Source organism: Oncorhynchus mykiss, chromosome 7 (genome assembly GCF_057628025.1).
Source record: "Oncorhynchus mykiss isolate SJ-2025 chromosome 7, ASM5762802v1, whole genome shotgun sequence".
NCBI classification, from domain to species: Eukaryota; Metazoa; Chordata; class Actinopteri; order Salmoniformes; family Salmonidae; genus Oncorhynchus; species Oncorhynchus mykiss.
This window is the reverse complement of record NC_143028.1, coordinates 41,718,061-41,738,669: the sequence shown is the minus strand read 5'-3', so window position 1 is coordinate 41,738,669 and position 20,609 is coordinate 41,718,061. Positions and strand designations below refer to the sequence as shown.

Below are 20,609 nucleotides of genomic sequence, written 5' to 3'. Positions count from 1 at the left end.
TGTTTCAGTAGTTAGAACATGATATTCTACAGGTGTGTATGAGAATGTGTTCTCATGTCGCTGCCTTTCTAATCTCCCCTGCAAAGTGACGGAGTTCCATCATAAAAGGGGGAGGGTACTACATATAGTACAGCTGCATACACATATAAAGGCTAGTCCACCTAGGGATTTCTTCACAGACGGCCGCATGATAATCTCAATCTGTGCCCATTAGTGCACTGAGAGAGAAGAGGGTTCAACAGAGAGAGCGAGGCAGTGACATAAACAGAGAGCAAGTGGGAGAGAAGAGGGTTCAACAGAGAGAGCGAGGCAGTGACATAAACAGAGAGCAAGTAGGAGAGAACTTTAAAGGGATTTGGCAGTGATTTGTAGAATCTCAGTGGCGTAATATGGTGTTTTTTCTACTTTTCCGTGATTCAGACAATGCTACACACTAAAGCCTTGAAAGCCAAAATGTTCGATCCTTTTTTGCTAACTAAAAAAATTTTTATGTTATTGAAGGTTTTGAGTCCATTCCAGTTATTTTTTAGAAAATACATATAATATCTGAGATGTTAATGGATTTACTTTTTGCTAAAACAATGACGAATCTGGCACTGAACATCATCACATATTGAATATGGGAATAGACCTGTTTGGGAGTGTTGGAGTGATGGATGAAATCAAGACTGGTCCAAATGAAATGTTCAGGTAAGCAGTCAATTCTTATATTTATTACACCCATAAACCTCTTTTCAGATTTCAAGTACCTAGGTCACATTTGACTCTTTTATTATATGTGTCATATACATGTTAAGCTTGCTACCCATACTGTATTGAACATTTAATCTCTGGGAGGCATATCTCTATTTCAATGCATTGCATCATTTGTGTAAACTTCATGCCAGTATCCAACGCATTTTTTTCATTGTTTGCACAATATTGATATGTTGCATCAAATGATAGAATATAATGTTTGGTTTGATGCTAATCATACAACTAAGATTAAACTCTGTTTTGCAAAAAAACGTGAACAGATACAACTTTAATTAAACTTACTCGGTGGAACATCATATTTGTAATTTCAATATCTTTAGTCGGATTTGTCTTAAACCAAATCTTTTACATCATATGCCATTTTTCAATACTGTTATAACTTAATTGGATGACACAGTGAAATTGGAAGGAAAGTAAGCTGGATAGGCAGTCAAACTGAGCTATAAATATTTCAGTATATATTTATATTCTTAGCTTCATATCAGGATTAAATTAATTAGGATAAGACTTGATCTTTGCGTAACACATATTTGTATCTTGATCATGCCCGTTAATTCTATTTCTCACCCCAATGTTTCCCTAATGTTTCATTAAACCTAAATAGTATTAAAGAACATGAAAAACATTCATAAAACACATATCTGTCCATGTTAGCTTTTGTGCAATATTTATGAGATGTGTCACTATGCTCTTTGCTGCTCTCTTGGCTGTGTTTTACTTGTCCAACCATGCAGATACCCTTTACTTAGAAGACTCTTTGCTGTGGGGTTTAAGTGTGACTATGTTTAAGTCTAGAAGCAGTAGATCTTCTCTTACACAGACACATATTTTTATTCCCATTTTGAGATTGTGGGAAAGAACTGAAGTGGCATGTCCTATATTGTCCGATTGAATGACAATGTTTGGTAATATGCCATTGATGCCAAGAAATACTGTATAGTCATTTCTGATGTCATGGTAAGAGCGTTTGCAGATCCATTTGTATGATTAACAGTTATTTTATTCACTCAGTGTTAGTCTAAAATTGATGTAACAAAAGCTATAACTGAACTTAAACCAAAGACCAACATGTCCTCATTACTGTTCACAGGTATCACATGTAGAGGGAGAAGCCTGGTACTTTAACACTGGATACAGGAACCTTTGGTGGCCAGAATCATGATATCACAGTGCCACACATCACAGTTCTGCTGTCAATTTGGTCCACTGTTTGGATGCCATGTAACTACATTGCTCAGGTTACTGTGGATGCTGTTTCTGGGTCTAAGTCCAGAGTCATGGGCTCAGCAGGGCACACAACCACACTCCATCAAGATCAAGGGGGACATCACCCTGGGTGGCCTGTTTCCAGTGCACTCCCGTGGGCCAGCCGGTGTGCCCTGTGGGGAGATCAAGAGGGAGAAGGGGATCCACCGAATGGAGGCCATGCTGTATGCGCTGGATCAGATCAACAGTGACCCTGACCTCCTTCCTAACATCACCCTGGGGGCCATGGTCCTGGACACCTGCTCCAGAGACACCTACGCTCTGGAGCAGTCACTCACCTTCGTCCAGGCCCTCATCCAGAAGGATAACTCAGATGTGCGTTGCTCCAACAATGAGCCACCCATTATTCGCAAACCAGAGAGGGTGGTGGGAGTAATCGGGGCATCAGGCAGCTCTGTGTCCATCATGGTGGCCAACGTGCTGAGACTCTTTGCGGTGAGACTCCTTCCTGTGTTGTGCATTTTTAGCCCTCCCTATACTATAATCACATGCTGAATTCTCATCCTCACACACATTTTCTTCATCAGAGTTAATATACAGTACCAGTCAAAAGTTTGGACACACATACTTATTCAAGGGTTTTTCTTAATTTGTACTATTTTTTACACTGTAAAATAGTAGTGAAGACATCAAAACTATGTCGTAACCAAAAAAAGTGTTAAACAGAATATCAAAATATATTTCAGATTTTTCAAAGTAGCCACCCTTTTCCTTGATGACAGCTTTGCACACTCTCAACCAACTTCATGAGGTAGAACCTGGAATGCATTTCAATTAACAGGTGTGCCTTAAAAGTTAAAAGTTCACCATTGTTACTATGGTATTGTGATTCTTCCAGAGGCCTGCCATGAAAGGTATTACGACAGCGTTTCCCTATGAGAGTTTTCAGAGTGCAATGACAGTGTGTCTCATCCCTTTAATGCAAACAACGCAATTATCACAACATGTAAGTTGTAATATGTTGTTGTTTTTTTTTGGGGGGGGGGCTTGACTTCCACAGTGATTTTACCAATGCACAGCTACTGATTTTTGCATGAGTTAATATTAAAACTATATGAGAGGTTATAGACCTACAGTACCAGTCAAAAGTTTGCACACGCCTACTCATTCAAGGGTTTTTCTTTATTTTTACTATTTTCTACATTGTAGGATAATAGTGAAGACATCAAAACTATGAAATAACACATAAGGAATCATGTAGTAACCAAAAAAGTGTTAAACAAATGAAAATATATTTTAGATTTTAGTTTCTTCAAAGTGCCTTGAAGACAGCTTTGCACACTCTTAGCATTCTCTCAACCAGCTACCTGTAATGAATTTCAATTAACAGGTGTCACTTGTTTAACGTTTATTTGTGGAATTTCTTTCCTTCATGCATTTGAACCAATCAGTTGTGCTGTGACAAGGTAGGGGTAGTATACAGAAGATAGACATATTTGGTAAAAGACCATGTCCGTATTATGGCAAAAACAGCTCAAATAAGCAAAGAGACACGACAGTCCATCATTACTTTAATGCAGGCTTTTGCAACTCCAGTTCTCGAGGGCCTGATTGGTGTCACACTTTTTCTCCATCCCCCACAGCTGATTAATCAAATTGCATTCTAAACTGATGATCATGATTAGGTGATTATTGAAGTCAGGTGTGTTAGCTGGGTCTGGGGCAAAACTGTGACACCATTCAGGCCCTTGAGGACTGGAATTGCCCACCCCTGCTTTAAGGCATGAATGTCAGTCAATCTGGAAAATTTCAAGAACTTTGAAAGTTTCTTCAATTGGAGTCGCAAAAACCATCAAGCGCAATGATAAAACTGCCACTCATGAGGACCGAACACAGGAAAGGAAGACCCAGAGTTACCTCTGCTGCAGAGTTCATTAGATTTACCAGCCTCAGAAATCGGCAATTAACTGCACCTCAATGCTGTCATCATGGCAAAGGGTGGCTACTATAAAATATATTTTTAATTGTTTAAACCTTTTTTGGATACTACATGATTCCATATGTGTTATTTCATAGTTTTTATGTCTTTACTATTATTCAACAATGTAGAATATAGTAAAAAACAAACAAAAAAAACACTTGAATGAGTAGGGGTGTCCAAACTTTTGACTGGTCCTGTAGTTTAGAGAACATTAAGAAAAAACATTAAGAACATTAAGAAACATTAAGAAACACTAGTACTTCAGAATTTCAGTACTTCAGCATAACGTTTCCTCATGATTCTATTTAAAGTCATGTTCTCATTGTTCCAAGAATGTTAAGAAATAATGTTCTTCTGTGGGAATTTCAGTACTTCAGCATAACATTCCCTACAGGTTTCTTCATTGTTCTATTTTAAAGTCATGTTCTCAAATTGTTCAGAGAACGTTAAGAAAACTATCCACAAAAAAACACAATAAAACTTTAATTACGTTCAGAGAACGTTCTAAGAATGTTATATAAAAACGTATACATTCCTTTATCAGCATCAACAAAACTCTGTCTATCCTCTAATTTGAATCAACTAAAATAAACAGCTTTGCATACTTAAGAAAACATGGCATGGTAGCTCTATTCTGGTGGTGCAGTGGTCTAATTCCACAGATAGAGACCAGAAGATTATAGGTGTGAATCTCAGTTATGCTGTTTCACAATAAAAAAGAAATGTGTTTGCAGGAAACGTATGATTTTGTTCCCCCAACCAATGTGAAACCAAAAACATATGTTCCCATAACTTCCAAAGAACCAAATGTGCTAAAACAATATTGTGGAAAAAAAATAATATGTGGCTTTCGGACACAAGTGACAAATGACACGTAAAAAAAACACAATATATTTGTATATCTTTCACACGAGTCAGACATGTGGTTTTAGGACATGTGAAGTTCCACATGGATTTTCACATGCAATCAAGTTAATCGTAGGATTTGCTGTGATAAATTAAGATTAATTGAAATTTCAGAGTTTGCTCATTGTGCTGTAATTTTAAGATGTAGTTTTTATATTTAAAGCATTAAACAATACTGATGTTTTTGTCCAAAGTAATGGTTAGCAAAATTAGGTAAATTGATATAGTACACGTTCTTAACCTCAATGTCAATGCCATTGTTGTTTTTAGCTGTATAGATTATGTAAAAGTATATATTTACATTCAGTCCAATAGCAAATATTTTCACATATTTTCACATACACTGAACAAAAATATAAAGGCAACATGTAAAGTGTTGGTCCCGTGTTTCATGATCTGAAATAAAAGAACCCAGACATTTTTCATACACACAAAAAGCTAATTTCTTTAAAATGTTGTACACAAATTTGTTTACATCCCTGTTAGTGAGCATTTCTCGTTTACCAAGATAATCCATCCACCTGGCAGGTATGGCATGTCAAGAAGCTGAAGCATGATCATTACACAGGTGCACCTTGAGCTGGGGACAATGAAAGCCACTCTATGCACTTATGTGCACTTATGTGCAATTGTGTCACACAACACAATGCCACAGATGTCTCAAGTTTTGAGGGAGCGTGCAATTGGCATACTGACTGTCAACAATAGCTGTTGCCAGATAATTGCATGTTCATTTCTCTATCATAAGCCACCTCCAAAGTCATTTTAGAGAATTTGGCAGTACGTCCAACCGGTCTCACAACAGCAGACCACGTGTAACTATGCCAGCCCAGGATCTCCACATTCAGCTTCTTCACTTGCGGGATCATCTGAGACGAGCCACCTGGACAGCTGAAGAAACTGTGGGTTTGCACAACAAACTGTCAGAAACCGTCTCAGGAAAGCTCATCTGCGTGCTTGTCATTGTCACCAGGGTATTGACCTGACTGAAGTTCGATATCATAACCAACTTCAGTGGGCAAATGCTCACCTTCGATGCCCACTGGCACACTGGAGAAGTAGGCTCTTCTCGGATGAATCCCGGTTTCAACTGTACTGGGCAGATGGCTGACAGAATGTGTGGTGTAGTGTGGGCGAGAGGTTTGCTGATGTCAACGTTGTCAACAGAGTGCCCCATGGTGGTGGATTGGGTTGTGGTATGGGCAGGCATAAGCTACAGACAACAAACACAATTGCATTTTATCGATGACAATTTGAATGCACAGAGATACTGTGACGAGATCCTGAGACCCATTGTCGTGCCGCCATCACCTCATGTTTCAGCATGATAATGTATCATGTTGCAAGGATCTGTACACAATTGGCGCAAGTAAGATGGAGCCGGAGAGGATGGCTGCCGTTTCATGGGCTCTTAACCAACCGTGCAATTTTGTCAGTTTAAAAAAAAAAAATGGTAACTTATTTTGTACATAATGTTGCTGCTACCGTCTATGACCAAAAAGAGCTTCTGGAAATCAGAAATCAGCGATTTCTCACTTTGAACTGGACAAATAATTTATTTTTAATGAGTCGAACGAGAGGTATTTACTCCAGACACTCGAACAGACCCTCATCCCCGTTATTCACAGGAGAAAGAGACGGAAAAGATATTGCAGAAAGAGATCGGGGTGCCTTGTGCGGATTCGCCAACGAGTGGCTAATCTGCCCTTGCCATCCGTACTACTGGCCAACGCACAATCGCTGGATACTAAATTAGACGAGCTAAAAGCACATATATCCTACCAACGGGTCATAAAAAACTGCAATATCTTATGTTTCACCAAGTCATGGCTGAACAACGACATGATTAACATACAGCTGGTAGGTTACACACTGCATTGGCAGGATAGAACAGCAGCCTCTGGTAAGACAAGGGGTGTGGTCTATGTATATTTGTAAACAACAGCTGGTGCACGATATCTAAGGAAGTCTCAAGGTTTTGCTCGCCTGAGGTAGAGTATCTCATGATAAGCTGTAGACCACACTATCTGTATTTTTCGTTGCTGTCTACATACCACCACCACAGACCGAAGCTTTCACTAAGACCGCACTCAATGAGCTGTATACCACTATAACCAAACAGGAAAATACTCATCCAGAGGCAGCGTTCCTAGTGGCTGGGGACTTTAATGCAGGGAAACTTTAATCTGTTTTACCTCATTTCTATCAGCATGTTAAATGTGCAACCTGAAGGAAAAAAAACTCTAGACCACCTTTACTCCACACACAGAGACGCGTACAAAGCTCTCCCTCGCCCTCCATTTGGCAAATCTGACCATAATTATATTCTCCTGACTCCTGCTTACAAGCTAAAATTAAAGCAGGAAGCACCAGTGACTCGGTCAATGAAAAAGGGGTCAGATAAAGCAGATGCTAAGCTACAGGACTGTTTTGCTAGCACAGACTAGAATATGTTCCGGGATTCTTCCAATGGCATTGAGGAGCACATCAGGTCAGGGCGTGACAACAGGACTAAGATCGAATCATCAAATAACATTTTATTGGTCACATACACGTGATTAGCAGATGTTATTGTGGGTGTAGCGAAATGCTTGTGCTTCTAGCTCCGACAGTGCAGTAATATCTAACAAGTAATATCTAACAAATTACACAACATATACTCAATTCACATAAATCTAAGTAGGAATGAATTCAGACTATATACATATGGATGAGCGATGTCAGAGCGGAATAGACTAAGATACAGTAGAATAGTATAGAAAACAGCAGTATATACATGAGATGAGTAATGAGATGAGATGAGTAATGCAAGATATGTAAACGGTATTAAGTGACTAAGATATTGTAGAATAATATAGAATACAGTGTATACATATGAGATGAGTAATGCAACATATGTAAACATTATTAAAGTGACTAGTGTTCCATTCCTTAAAGTGGCCAGTGATTCCTAGTCTATGCCCTTGTTTTTCAGTATCTCGGTCCCAGCTTTGATGCACCTGTACTGACCTCGCCACTGTCTGTGTGGGTGGTCAATTTCAGTTTGTCAGTGATGTGTACGCCAAGGAACCTGAAGCTTTCCACCTTCTCCACTGCGGTCCCATAGATATAGATAGGGGGGGGCACCCTCTGCTGTTTCCCGAAGTCCACTATCATCTCCTTTGTTTTGTTGACATTGAGTGAGAGGGTGTTTTCCAGGCACCACACTCCCAGAGCCCTCACCTCCTCCCTGTAGGCTGTCTTGTCATTGTTGGTAATCAAGCCTACTACTGTTGTGTCGTCTGCAGACTTGATGATTGAGGTGGAGGCGTGCTTGGCCACACAGTCATGGGTGAACAGGAGGGGGCTAAGCACGCACCCTTGTGGGGCCCCAGTGTTGAGGATCAGCGGAGTGGAGGTGATGTTTCCTACCTTCACCACCTGTCGGTGGCCCTTCAGGAACTCCAGGACCCTCTTGCACAGGATGGGGTTCAGACACAGGGCCTCTTAATGATGAGCTTGGAGGGTACTATGGTGTTGAACGCTGAGCTATAGTCAATAAACATCATTCTTACGCAGGTATTCCTCTTGTCCAGGTGGGATAGGGCAGTGTGCAGAGTGATGGCGATTGGATAGTCTGTGGATCTATTGGGGCAGTAAGCAAATTGAAGTGAGTCTAGGGTGGCAGGTAAAGTAGAGGTGATATGATCCTTGACTAGTCTGTCAAAGCACTTCATGATGACAGAGGTGAGTGCTACGGGGGGATAGTCATTAAGTTAATTTACCTTTGCCTTCTTGGGCACAGGAACAATGGTGGCCATATTGAAGCATGTGGGGACAACAGATTGGGATAGGGAGAGATTGAATATGCCCGTAAACACACTAACCAGCTGGTCTGCTCATGCTCTGAGGACGCGGCTAGGGATACTGTCAGGGCCGGCAGCCTTGCAAGGGTTAATAAATCTTCTGGATTGGTGTCCCTTCCACGGGACGGTTGAGCTAATGTAGGCTAATATGATTAGCATGTGGTTGTAAGGTGCCAGGTGCACGGTGTAGCCTCCGACACATTGGTGCGGCTGGCTTCCGGGTTGGATGCGCGCTGTGTTAAGAAGCAGTACGGCTGTTTGGGTTGTGTATCGGAGGACGCATGACGCATGACATTCAGCCTTCGTCTCTCCTGAGCCTGTACGGGAGTTGTAGCAATGAGACAAGATAGTAGCTACTACAACAATTGGATACCACGAAATTGGGGAGAAAAAGGGGTAAAATTCAAAAAAAAGAAGAAAAAAAAGACTCTCGACCATTGCTATTCAAACTTCCGGAATGCTTACAAGGCCATCTCAGTCGGCACTGTCATACTACACCGGCTCCGATACTCGTCAGATGTTTCAGGGTTTACAAACAATTACAGACTACAAAGGGAAGCACAGAAGCACTGCCCAGTGACAGGAGCCTACCAGACGAGCTAAATTACTTTTATGATCGCTTCGAGGCAAGTAACGCTGAAACATGCATGAGAGCACCAGCTGTTCTGGACGACTGTCTGATCACTCTCTCCACAGCCGATGTGAGTGAGACCTTTAAACAGGTCTACATTCACAAGGCCGCAGGGCCAGACGAATTACCAGGACGTGTACTATGAGCATGCACTGACCAACTGGAACGTGTCTTCACTGACATTTTCAACCTTTCCCTGTCTGAGTCGGTAATACCAACATGTTTCAAGCAGACCACCATAGTCGCTGTGCCCAAGAATACTAAAGTAACCTGCCTAAATGACTCCCGACCCGTAGCACTCACATCTGTAGCCATGAAGTGCTATGAAAGGCTGGTCATGGCTCAAATCAACACCATTATCCCAGAAACCCTAAACTCACTCCAATTTGCACACCACCACACTCCACACTGCCCTTTCACACCTGGACAAAAGGAACACCTATGTGAGAATGCTATTCATTGACTACAGCTCAGCATTCAGCACCATAGTGCCCTCAAAGCTATCCCTAAGCTAAAGACCCTGGGACTAACCACCTCCCTCTGCAACTGGATCCTGGACTTCCTGACGGGCTGCCCCCAGGTGGTAAGGGTAGGTAAATTCACATCCGCCATGCTGATCCTTAACACTGGGGCCCCTCAGGGGTGCATGCTCAGTCCCTCCTGTACTCCCTGTACTTTGAAGAATTTGAAGAATTTTAGATTCTTCAAAGTAGCCACCCTTTGCCTTGATGAAAGCTTTGCACACTCTTGGCATTCTCTCAACCAGCTTCACCTGGAATGCTTTTCCAACAGTCTTGAAGGAGTTCCCAAATATGCTTTGCACTCGTTGGTTACTTTTCCTTCACTCTGCGGTCTAACTCATCCCAAACCATCTCAATTGGGTTGAGGTCGGGGGATTTTGGAGGCCAGGTCATCTGATGCGCACTCCATCACTATCCTTATTTGTCAAATAGCCCTTACACAGCCTGTAGGTGTGTTTTGGGTCATTGTCCTGTTGAAAAACCAATGATAGTCTCACTAAGCGCAAACCAGATGGGATGGCGTATCACTGCAGAATGCTGTGGGATCCATGCTGGTTAAGTGGGCCTTGAATTCTAAATAAATCACTGACAGTGTCACCAGCAAAGCACTCCAGCACCACCACACCTCCCCCTCCATGCTTCATGGCGGGAACCACACATGCGGAGATCATCCATTCATCAACTCTGCGTCTCACAAACACACAGCGGTTGGAATCAAAAATCTCACATTTCCACCAGTCTAATGTCCATAGCTCGTTTTTCTTGGACCAAGCAAATCTCTTCTTCTTAGCAAGATGGCGCCGACAGAGAGGGTCACCTCACTTCAAGTCCTTAGGAAACTCTGCAATATTTTGTTTTTTTATTTATTATTTATTGCATTGTTAGCCCAGAAAATCTGAAGTATTATTACATACAGCAGGGAAGAACTATTGGATATCAGAGCGACATCAATTTACCAGCACTACGACCAGCAATATGACTTTCCTGAAGCAAATCTTTTGTTCAAACCACCTAAGGCATTCAAAATGTTTCCAGAGGCTGACCCAAAACAACGTCGCCGCAGGAGAGGTAGACGGAGCGGCCTTCTGGTCAGACTTCGGAGGTGCGCACACCACCTACCGCTTCTGAGTATCTAACTCCCTAATGTCCAGATTCTTGATAACAAGGTAGACGAAATTAGGGCTAGGGTTGCTTTCCAGAGAGACATCCGGGACTGTAACATACTCGGTTTCATGGAAACATGGCTCTTTGGGGACATGCTGTCGGAATCGGTACAGCCACCGGGATTCTTTGTGCGTCGCGACGAGAGGAATAAACATCGGGGGTGGGGGGTGTGTGTTTTATGATTAACAACTCATGGTGTAATTGTAACAACAAACAGTACAGGAACTCAAGTCGTTCTGTTTACTGGACCTAGAATTCCTCACAACCAAATGCCGTCCGTATTATCTCCCAAGAGAATTCTCATCGGTTATTGTCACTGCGGTGTATATCCCCTCCCAAGCAGACACCACGACGGCCCTCAAGGAACTCAACTGGACTCTATGCAAACTGGAAACCATATATCCGGAGGCTGCTTTTATTGTAGCTGGGGATTTTAACAAAGCAAATTTGAGAACAAGCTTACCTAAATTCTATCAGCATATCGATTGTAGTACCCGGGCTGGCAAAACACTGGATCACTGCTACTCTAACTTCCACGATGCATGCAAGGCCCTCCCTTGCCCTCCGTGCGCCAAATCCGACCACGACTCCATTTTGCTTCTCGCCTCCTATAGGCAGAAACTCAAACAGGATGTACCCGTGACTAGGACCATTCAACACTGTTCTGACCAATCGAAATCCACACTTCAAGATTGTTTTGATCACGCAGACTGGGACATGTTCCAGATAGCCTCAGAAAATAATATAGGTTTATACGCTGATTCAGTGAGGGAGATTATAAGGAAGTGCATAGGAGATGTCGTTTCCTCTGTGACTATTAAAACCTACCCTATCCAGAAACCGTGGCTAGATGGCGGCATTCGCGCAAAACTGAAAGCGTGTCCAACCACGTTAAACCATAGAAAGATGACCGGGAATATTGCCGAATACAAACAGTATAGTTAATTCCTCCACAAGGCAATCAAACAAGCGAAAAGTCAGAATAGGGACAAAGTGGAGTCGCAATTCAACGACTCAGACACGAGACCTATGTGGCAGGGTCTACAGGCAATCACGGACTGCAAAAAGAAAACCGCCACGTCACGGACACCGTCATCTTGCTTCCAGCGAAACTAAACACTTTCTTTGCCCGCCTTGAGGATAATACAATGCCACTGACGCTGCCCGCTACCATGGACTGTGCCCTCCCCCTCTCCTTCTCCATGGCCAACGTGAGTAAGACATTTAAATGTGTTAACCCTCGCAAGGCTGCGGCCCAGATGGCATTCCTAACCTCGTCCTCAGAGAATGCGCAGATCAGCTCGCTGGTGTGTTTATGGACATATTCAATCTCTCCCTATCCCAGTCTGCTGTCCCCATATGCTTCAAGATGGCCACCATTGTTCATGTACCCAAGAAGGCAAAGGTAACTGGACTCATCATGAAGTGCCTTGAGAGACTATTCAAGGATCATATCACCTCCACCTTACCTGTCACCCTAGACCCACTGCAATTTGCATACCACCCCAACAGGTCCACAGACGATGCAATCGCCATCACACTGCACACTACCCTATCCCATCTGGACAAGAGGAATATCTATGTAAGAATGCTGTTCATTGACTACAGCTCAGCATTCAACACTATAGTACCCTCCAAGGTCATCATTAATCTTGGGGCCCTGGGTCCCAACCCCGCCCTGTGCGATTTGGTCCTGGACTTCCTGATGGGCCGCCCCCAAGTGGGGAAGGTAGGAAACAACATCTCCACTTCGCTGATCCAACACTGGGACCCCACATGGGTGCGTTCTCAGACCCCTCCTGTACTCCCTGTTCACCTGTGACTGCGTGGCCATTCAACTCGATCATCAAGTTTGCAGACGACACAACAGTAGTAGGCTTGATCACCAACAACGATGAGACAGCCTATAGGTAGGAGGTTATTATATTTTCCAGACTAAACAAAAGTTGTGGGTCTACCTAAAAGTTGGCAACAGTAGTTAGACAAATGTAAAATGATCAACATGGTAACTGGGTGATTCTGCAACTTCGGGCACTTTGGCCCTGCAAGATTTCAGAAATTAAAACTTATTGAAACACCATTTTACCAGTATTATAATTGTCTTTGATTTGTCTAGAAACAATATCTGATAATGGCTGTGATCGTACTATTCAGGAATTTATATATTTTTATCATTTTCCCCTGACAGCCATGAACAAATGTCAATTCCATTACGTCATTAAAAATCCATTTTAGTTGAAAATGAAATATCATACAATTTATTTAGAACACATTTCTTATACATTTGCACATGAACTTGTATTGCATATTATTTTAAGTGATGTTTAATTTTTTCCTAATACTAATAATTAAATAAACCTGCCTTTGTGACAGCTGAAAAGGTTTATTTATCCTGAAAAATAAAATATTTCCACCCAACCTTTTTGTGAGATTATGATATCAACCACCTATCTAAAACAAACCAATCAATGTAAATTACACATACAGTGGGGCAAAAAAGTATTTAGTCAGCCACCAATTGTGCAAGTTCTCCCACTTAAAAATATGAGAGAGGCCTGTAATTTTCATCATAGGTACACTTCAACTATAACAGACAAAATGAGAAAAAAAATCCAGAAAATCACATTGTAGGATTTCTAATGAATTTATTTGCAAATTAAATTAAATTAAATTTGAGTCCCTGGCGGCGTAGTGTGTTACTGATGTTACTTTGTTACTTTGGTCCCAGCTATCTGCAGGTCATTCACAAGGTCCCCCCGTGTGGTTCTGGAATTTTTGCTCACCGTTCCTGTGATCATTTTGACCCCACGGGGTGAGATCTTGCGTGGAGCCCCAGATCGAGGTAGATTATCAGTGGTCTTGTATGTCTTCCATTTCCTAATAATTGCTCCCACAGTTGATTTCTTCAAACCAAGCTGCTTACCTATTGCATATTCAGTCTTCCCAGCCTGGTGCAGGTCTACAATTTTGTTTCTGGTGTCCTTTGACAGCTCTTTGGTCTTGGCCATAGTGGAGCTTGGAGTGTGACTGTTTGAGGTTGTGGACAGGTGTCTTTTATACTGATAACACGTTCAAACAGGTGCCATTAATACAGGTAACGAGTGGAGGACAGAGGAGCCTCTTAAAGAAGAAGTTACAGGTCTGTGAGAGCCAGAAATCTTGCTTGTTTGTAGGTGACCAAATACTTATTTTCCACCATAATTAGCAAATAAATTCCTTAAAAATCCTACAATGTGATTTTCTGGATTTTTTTTCTCATTTTGTCTGTTATAGTTGAAGTGCACCTATGATGAAAATTACCGGCCTCTCTCATCTTTTTAAGTGGGAGAACTTGCACAATTGGTGGCTGACTAAATACTTTTTTGCCCCACTGTATGTGTAACTTACCCAGAAAATATGGGTGTTTTGGCAATTACATCTACAGTATGTTAAAACAAAACGTATGAAAACAATATTTTATTGAAAACATTTTGAACAACAACCATTGTTAAACATTTAATTAATATAAGACAAAGTAAGATTCCAAAAGTAGCCGATGGGCAGAGCTCAAGGAAGTAGGTCAGTGTTTCTGAGTGATGGGCCCAGATAGCTGAGGGGTCATGATGCATAGAAGAGCTCAGTGAGCAAAGTGAAACTGTATAGTTTGTGGTATATCCAACACAGGTGTGGAGGGTCACCTGCTTGTGAGAATCACCAACGTGAACTGCCTGGATTTCACTGGTGTATTTACAGAAGTGGTTCTCTGCAAAGTCAATATGCACAATGATCTCCTCTTTATTGGTGTCGAATATTGTACACGTGTTTCCCAAAGTTCTCTTTCATTCCTTTGGAGAAGTCCTCCAGTAGAGTCTGTAGTGTGCCGCACACATTTTATTTTAGTGTCAAATGTACCGTGAACTTCTCCATGTTTCCCTCTTTGTTTGTCTTCTCTCTGTCTCTTCAGCTTTGTTTTTCCACCTAAACCAGCATGTCTGCTCACCAGCATCAAAGTCAGATGTTTAAGCTCTTTTGCTTGGCAAAGGGAGCACTCTGTGTACATGCACTCTTTCTTTAGGTCCTCACAGCAGAAAGACTCACTAAGGTTCTCAATGTTGTTGCAGCTGATCACATTGTGATACTGTCGTTTGTCCACCATGAACTGGAGGTTGACGTGGATTTTGCAGAGGCATGTGTCCCTATCCTGGACTGTTGGCTTGACAACCCAAATTCTTCTTTTGAAGAATTCATAGTAGGACATTTTAATCTCTGAATATTCCCTCTCTATTTGTGGCTTTGACCAGGCCATACTTTCTCAGGATGTGGCCTCTGAGCATTTTTGAAGCCACTTGTTTGTCCTTTTGGCACTGAACATGTTTTGATACTTTTTGCTTTAACTCTGCAATGATGGAATCTTGAAACAGTAAAATCCTTCTCAAGTTATTCAGAGTTCCCTTCATTTGCTGTTTTGTCTTTGTCTTTGGGGAATACCTTTTTTGTATTTCTCAGCTTTGCGTAAAGCATTATGAAGTTTGACATTTGTCATGCAAAGATCTCTGTATGTTTTTGAGCGACCTCTCCCAACCTTTTTCCTTCCTGCGAGTATTCGACTTTTCATTCCTCTTGCAGACAATGAGGAAGGGGTATCAGGGCATGCGTCGGGGTAGGTAAGTTAGGGGCAGTTATGTTGACCTCTGGCTGCAAGTCATCTGGTGACTGAGGTGGTGTGTTGCCTGATAGGTAAGGTCTCCATTGCAACTTTTATCTTTAAAGCCTGTCTTCTATTCCGTTGGTTGCATTTCCTTTTTCTTCGCTTGCTTCTTTGTTCTCGCTTTGTAAGTTCAGACATAGATTTCACTTCTCCCTTCTCTTTTTTCTTCCAGTATCTCTCCCTGTCTGTTTGCAGATGTTCCTGGTATTGTATAGGATCCTTTTTTAGTTTTATTTCTATGTCTGTGCTGTTTTATGTGGCATCTTCTAATTAATTTAAAACATGATTAAATAAACCTAAAGTAAAAAAAACAGAATGGATCATTTCCACCACGTTCTGTCATTTCCACCACAGTTAAGTTTGTAACGGAAATGACTGTGGTGGAAATTATGCTTACTACAGTTTTTAGAGAAAAATGACAGGCAGTTTGACATGCTTTGGCTAGTATTACAACTAGCATATAGTTTACAATAAATACATCAAATATACAAAATTCTACCACAAATTAAAGAAATTATAGCCTGTTTGGAAATGTCTGACAAAAATAATATTCTCTACACAAGCAAGCTTCTGGACATCACATCTGGAACAAATGTCCGCTGCAGCCATGTGCTTCAGTGTCACATTAAGTTTCCATTATAACATTCTCTTGAAAAAAGTTTATCAATTAGTTATTTGTCCTCAGTGGTAGAAATGACACCACTACCAAAGGACAGGTATATTTTGTGTGAAAAAATATATAAAGGGCATACTCAAAGTACATTTTGATGTAGATTTTATGCCATTGACTCTTTCTATAGTAAATAACATTATATAATGTGTAATTATTAATGTCTTCTCATAGAAAAACATAGTAGAAGCTCAAATGTCTGGGTTAGGGACAAGAGCAAAACAGTGAAATGTAGGTATAAAATGTATCTGAGAAGTAGCTAAAATACTTGATAGAAAGGTGTTAAAAAAAGTCTGGGGTGATTGTTGTGTGAACTTAACATCTACAGTACCAGTCAAAAGTTTGGACACACCTACTCATTCAAGGGTTTTTCTTTATTTTTTACTATTTTCTACATTGTAGAATAATTGTGAAGACATCACAACCATGAAATAACACATATTTGGTTAGGTCAGGGTGTGACTCGGGTGGGAGAATCTATGTTTTCTATTTCTTTGTTGTTTTTGCCTAGTGTGGTTCCCAATCAGAGGCAGCTGTTTATCGTTGTCTCTGATTGGGGATCATATATAAGTTGTGATTTTCCGTTTGGGTTTTGTGGAGAGTTATTTTCTGTTTAGATGTTTTGTTGCCTGACAGAACTGTTCGCTTTCGTTTCTCTGCTTTGTTATTTTGTTGCGGTGTTCAGTTTATAAAAAATCATGAACGCCTACAACGCTGCACCTTGGTCTCCTTCTTCAACCCACGAGAGTCATTACAATATGTAATCATGTAGTAACCAAAAAACGGTTAAATAAGTCATTATACTGTATATTTTAGATTCTTCAAAGTAGCCACCCTTTGCCTTGATGACAGATTTACACACTCTTGGCATTCTGTCAATCAGCTTCATGAGGTAGTCAACTGGAATGCATTTCAATTCACAGGGGTGCCTTGTTAAAAGTTAATTTGTGGGATTTCTTTCTTCCTTAATGGGTTTGAGCCAATCAGTTGTGTTGTGACAAGGTAGGGTTGGTATACAGAAGATACAGTAGCCCTATTTGGTAAAAGACCATGTCCATATTATGGCAAGAACAACTCAAATAAGCAAAGAGAAACCACAGTCCATTACTTTAAGACATGAAGGTCAGTCAATATGGAAAATGTCAAGAACTTTGAAAGTTTCTTCAAGTGCAGTCGCAAAAACCATCAAGCACTATGATGAAGCTGACTCTCATGAGGACCGACACAGGAAAGGAAGACCTTTGCTGCAGAGGATAAGTTCATTAGAGTTACCAGCCTCAGAAATTGCAAAGAAATACTTCACAGAGTTCAAGTAACAGACACATCTCAACTTCAACTGTTCAGAGGAGACTGCGTGAATCAGGCCTTCGTTGCTGCTGCTGCTGCTGCTGCTGCAAAAAATGAAAGGACACCAATAAAAGAGGAGACTTGCTTGGGCCAAGAAACACAAGCAATGAACTGGTGGAAATCTGTCCTTTGGTCTCCAAATTTGATATTTTTTGTTCCAACAGCCATGTCTTTGTGAAACACAGAGTAGGTGAACAGATGATCTCTGCATGTGTGGTTCCCACCGTGAAGCATGGAGGAGGAGGTTTGATTGTGTGGGGGTGTTTTTGCTGGTGACACTGTTGTGATTTATTTAGAATTCAAGGCACACTTAACCAGCATGGCTACCACAGAATTCTGCAGCGATATGCCATCCCATCTAGTTTGCTCTTAGTGGGACTGTCATTTGTTTTTCAACAGGACAATGACCAAAACACACCTCCAGGCTGTGTAAGGGCTATTTGACCAATAAGGAGAGCGATGGAGTGCTGCATCAGATGACCTGGCCTCCACAATCACCTGACCTCAATCCAATTAATATGGTTAGGGATGAGTTGGACCGCAAAGTGAAGGAAAAGCAGCCAACAAGTGCTCAGCATATGTGGGAACTCCTTTAAGCTGGTTGAGAGAATGCCAAGAGTGTGCAAAGCTGTCATCAAAGCAAAGGGTGGCTACTTTGAAGAATCTAAAATATATATTGACTTACTTAACACTTTTTTTGGTTACTACATGATTCCATATGTGTTATTTCATGGTTTTGTCTTCACAATTAATCTGCAATGTTGAAAACAGGAAAAATAATGAAAAACCCTTGAATGAGCAGGTGTGTCCAAACTTTTGACTGGTACTGTGTATGAAGAAAAACATGTTGTGAAATAAAATCCTCAACATTTAGGACATACAGTGGGGCAAAAAAGTATTTAGTCAGCCACCAATTGTGCAAGTTCTCCCACTTAAAAAGATGAGAGAGGCCTGTAATTTTCATCATAGTTACACTTCAACTATGACCGACAAAATGAGAAAATAAATCCAGAAAATCATATTGTAGGATTTTTAATGAATTTATTTGCAAATTATGGTGGAAAATAAGTATTGGGGGTCGCAATGTGTAGTGACGATCAACTACACACCGTGCCCACCAAGTAGTGCCAATCAAGAGTTGGGTTCAGTAGGGTCTGGCTCAAGCACATATGTGTACTAGCGAGTGTTGTACTAGCTATATATCAAGTGTTGTATTGTGCTAGCTAGACAAAACCAAATAGCTAGTGTTGCATTGTGCTAGCTAGCTAATGTGTACTAGCTAGCTAGCCAAACCCAACTAGCTAGTGCTCTATTGTGCTAGCTAGATAGCTAGTGTGTATTAGCTAACTAGCTAACCAAACCAGTATGATTGTTAGCTAGCATGCTAGCTAGCCCAACTGCTACAACCAAAACAAATGTTTGAAACAATAACAATTGTTTCAATTGTTGAACTGCATCCAGTTCAACATCCATTTGAGGGTTCCTCCTAGCGGGTCCGTCCAGTTGCTTGCTATACTGTCCATCTCGGTGCTCTATACAGTCTGTCCCAGTCCAACTCAGAGTTATAGCTGACTCTATTATTTTACATTACCCTAAACATGATGGAATTCATTACTGAATTAACTCAGAAACCACACTTGTGTGGAAACACCTGTGTTTTCGATATACTTTCTATCCCTCATTTACTCAAGTGATTCCTTTATTTTGGCATTTCCCAGTAGGCACTTTTTTAGAGTATGCACAGTTACTCAGTTAAGATCTGACCCTTTTTTTCAAGTTTGTCTAAAATGACATACCCAAATCTAACTGCCTGTAGCTCAGGACCTGAAGCAAAGATATGCATATTCATGATACCATTTGAAAGGAAACACTTTGAAGTGTGTGGAAATTAATGTAGAAGAATATAACACATTCGATCTGGTAAAAGATAATACAAAGAAATAAACATCCTTTTTTGCACTATCATCTTTGAAATGCAAGAGAAAGGCCCAGGCAATTTAGAATTTGGCCACTAGATGGCAGCAGTTTAGACTGATCCAATGAACCATTGCATATCTGTTCAAAATGTTGCATCAAGTCTGCCCAACTGTGCCTAATTGGTTTATTATATACATTTTCAAGTTCATAATTGTGCACTCTCCTCAAATAATAGCATGGTATTCTTTCACTGTAATAGCTACTGTAAATTGGACAGTGCAGTTAGATTAAAAAGAATTTAAGCTTTCTGCCCATATCAGATATTTGAATGATTGTTCTCTTTAATCACATTACATAATATTTTAACATGACATCTGAACTAAATGTTCTTTGTGGTATTTTATTGAATTTCAGCACAGACATTTGAATTGTGACTACACAAACATTGAGATTGAATTGTAAGAGCTTCTATAGGATTCTATAAATGGAGAGTGCTAGCGCACTTACGAAACAATACCATGCTATTGCCATCAGTAATTTCAGTATATTCTGAATGAAAATGGTTTGCACAGAAGAGGAATGTGTCATAACACCTTGAAATAACATGTCAGCTACTCTAGGTCAGTTAAGTTATGAATGTTTTATGCCAATGATAAGGATTACAACAACATTTGAATGGAAATCTAGATAATTATGCTCTAAATGTTCCTGTCAGAAAAAGGTTAGGTTTGTCTATGGGGTTGAGGTCAGAGATCCTTGGATATGTCATGGAACTCAACACGCATGGCACTGAAATGTACATGGTAGGGCCAAAGAACCAGTTAGGGTTGCAACATAGCATAACAGTCTACAGATGTATTTTTTTTAATGGACTGTCTGACAGCCATAATTACTTGATTTTGAAGATAAATTATGCCATCCTTGTATTTTGGATTAAAGGAGGCTTCATGTTTCTTTAGGAATTAGTGACGGAATGTA

At 40.8% G+C, this 20,609-nt stretch overlaps 1 protein-coding gene across 2 annotated transcripts in view; it reads left to right on the top strand.

Moving 5' to 3' along the window:
• Positions 1-150: 150 nt before the first annotated feature.
• The window catches only part of LOC110527890 (metabotropic glutamate receptor 6), a 30,887-nt gene continuing 10,428 nt past the window's right edge, over positions 151-20,609 (top strand). For both annotated transcript variants that reach the window (XM_021609481.3, XM_090240998.1), the window contains exons 1-2: positions 151-690; positions 1,847-2,457. In XM_021609481.3, the coding sequence (XP_021465156.1) occupies positions 1,915-2,457 (543 nt within the window). In that variant the 5' untranslated portion in view covers positions 151-690; positions 1,847-1,914. The remainder of the gene's footprint in view (positions 691-1,846; positions 2,458-20,609) is intronic.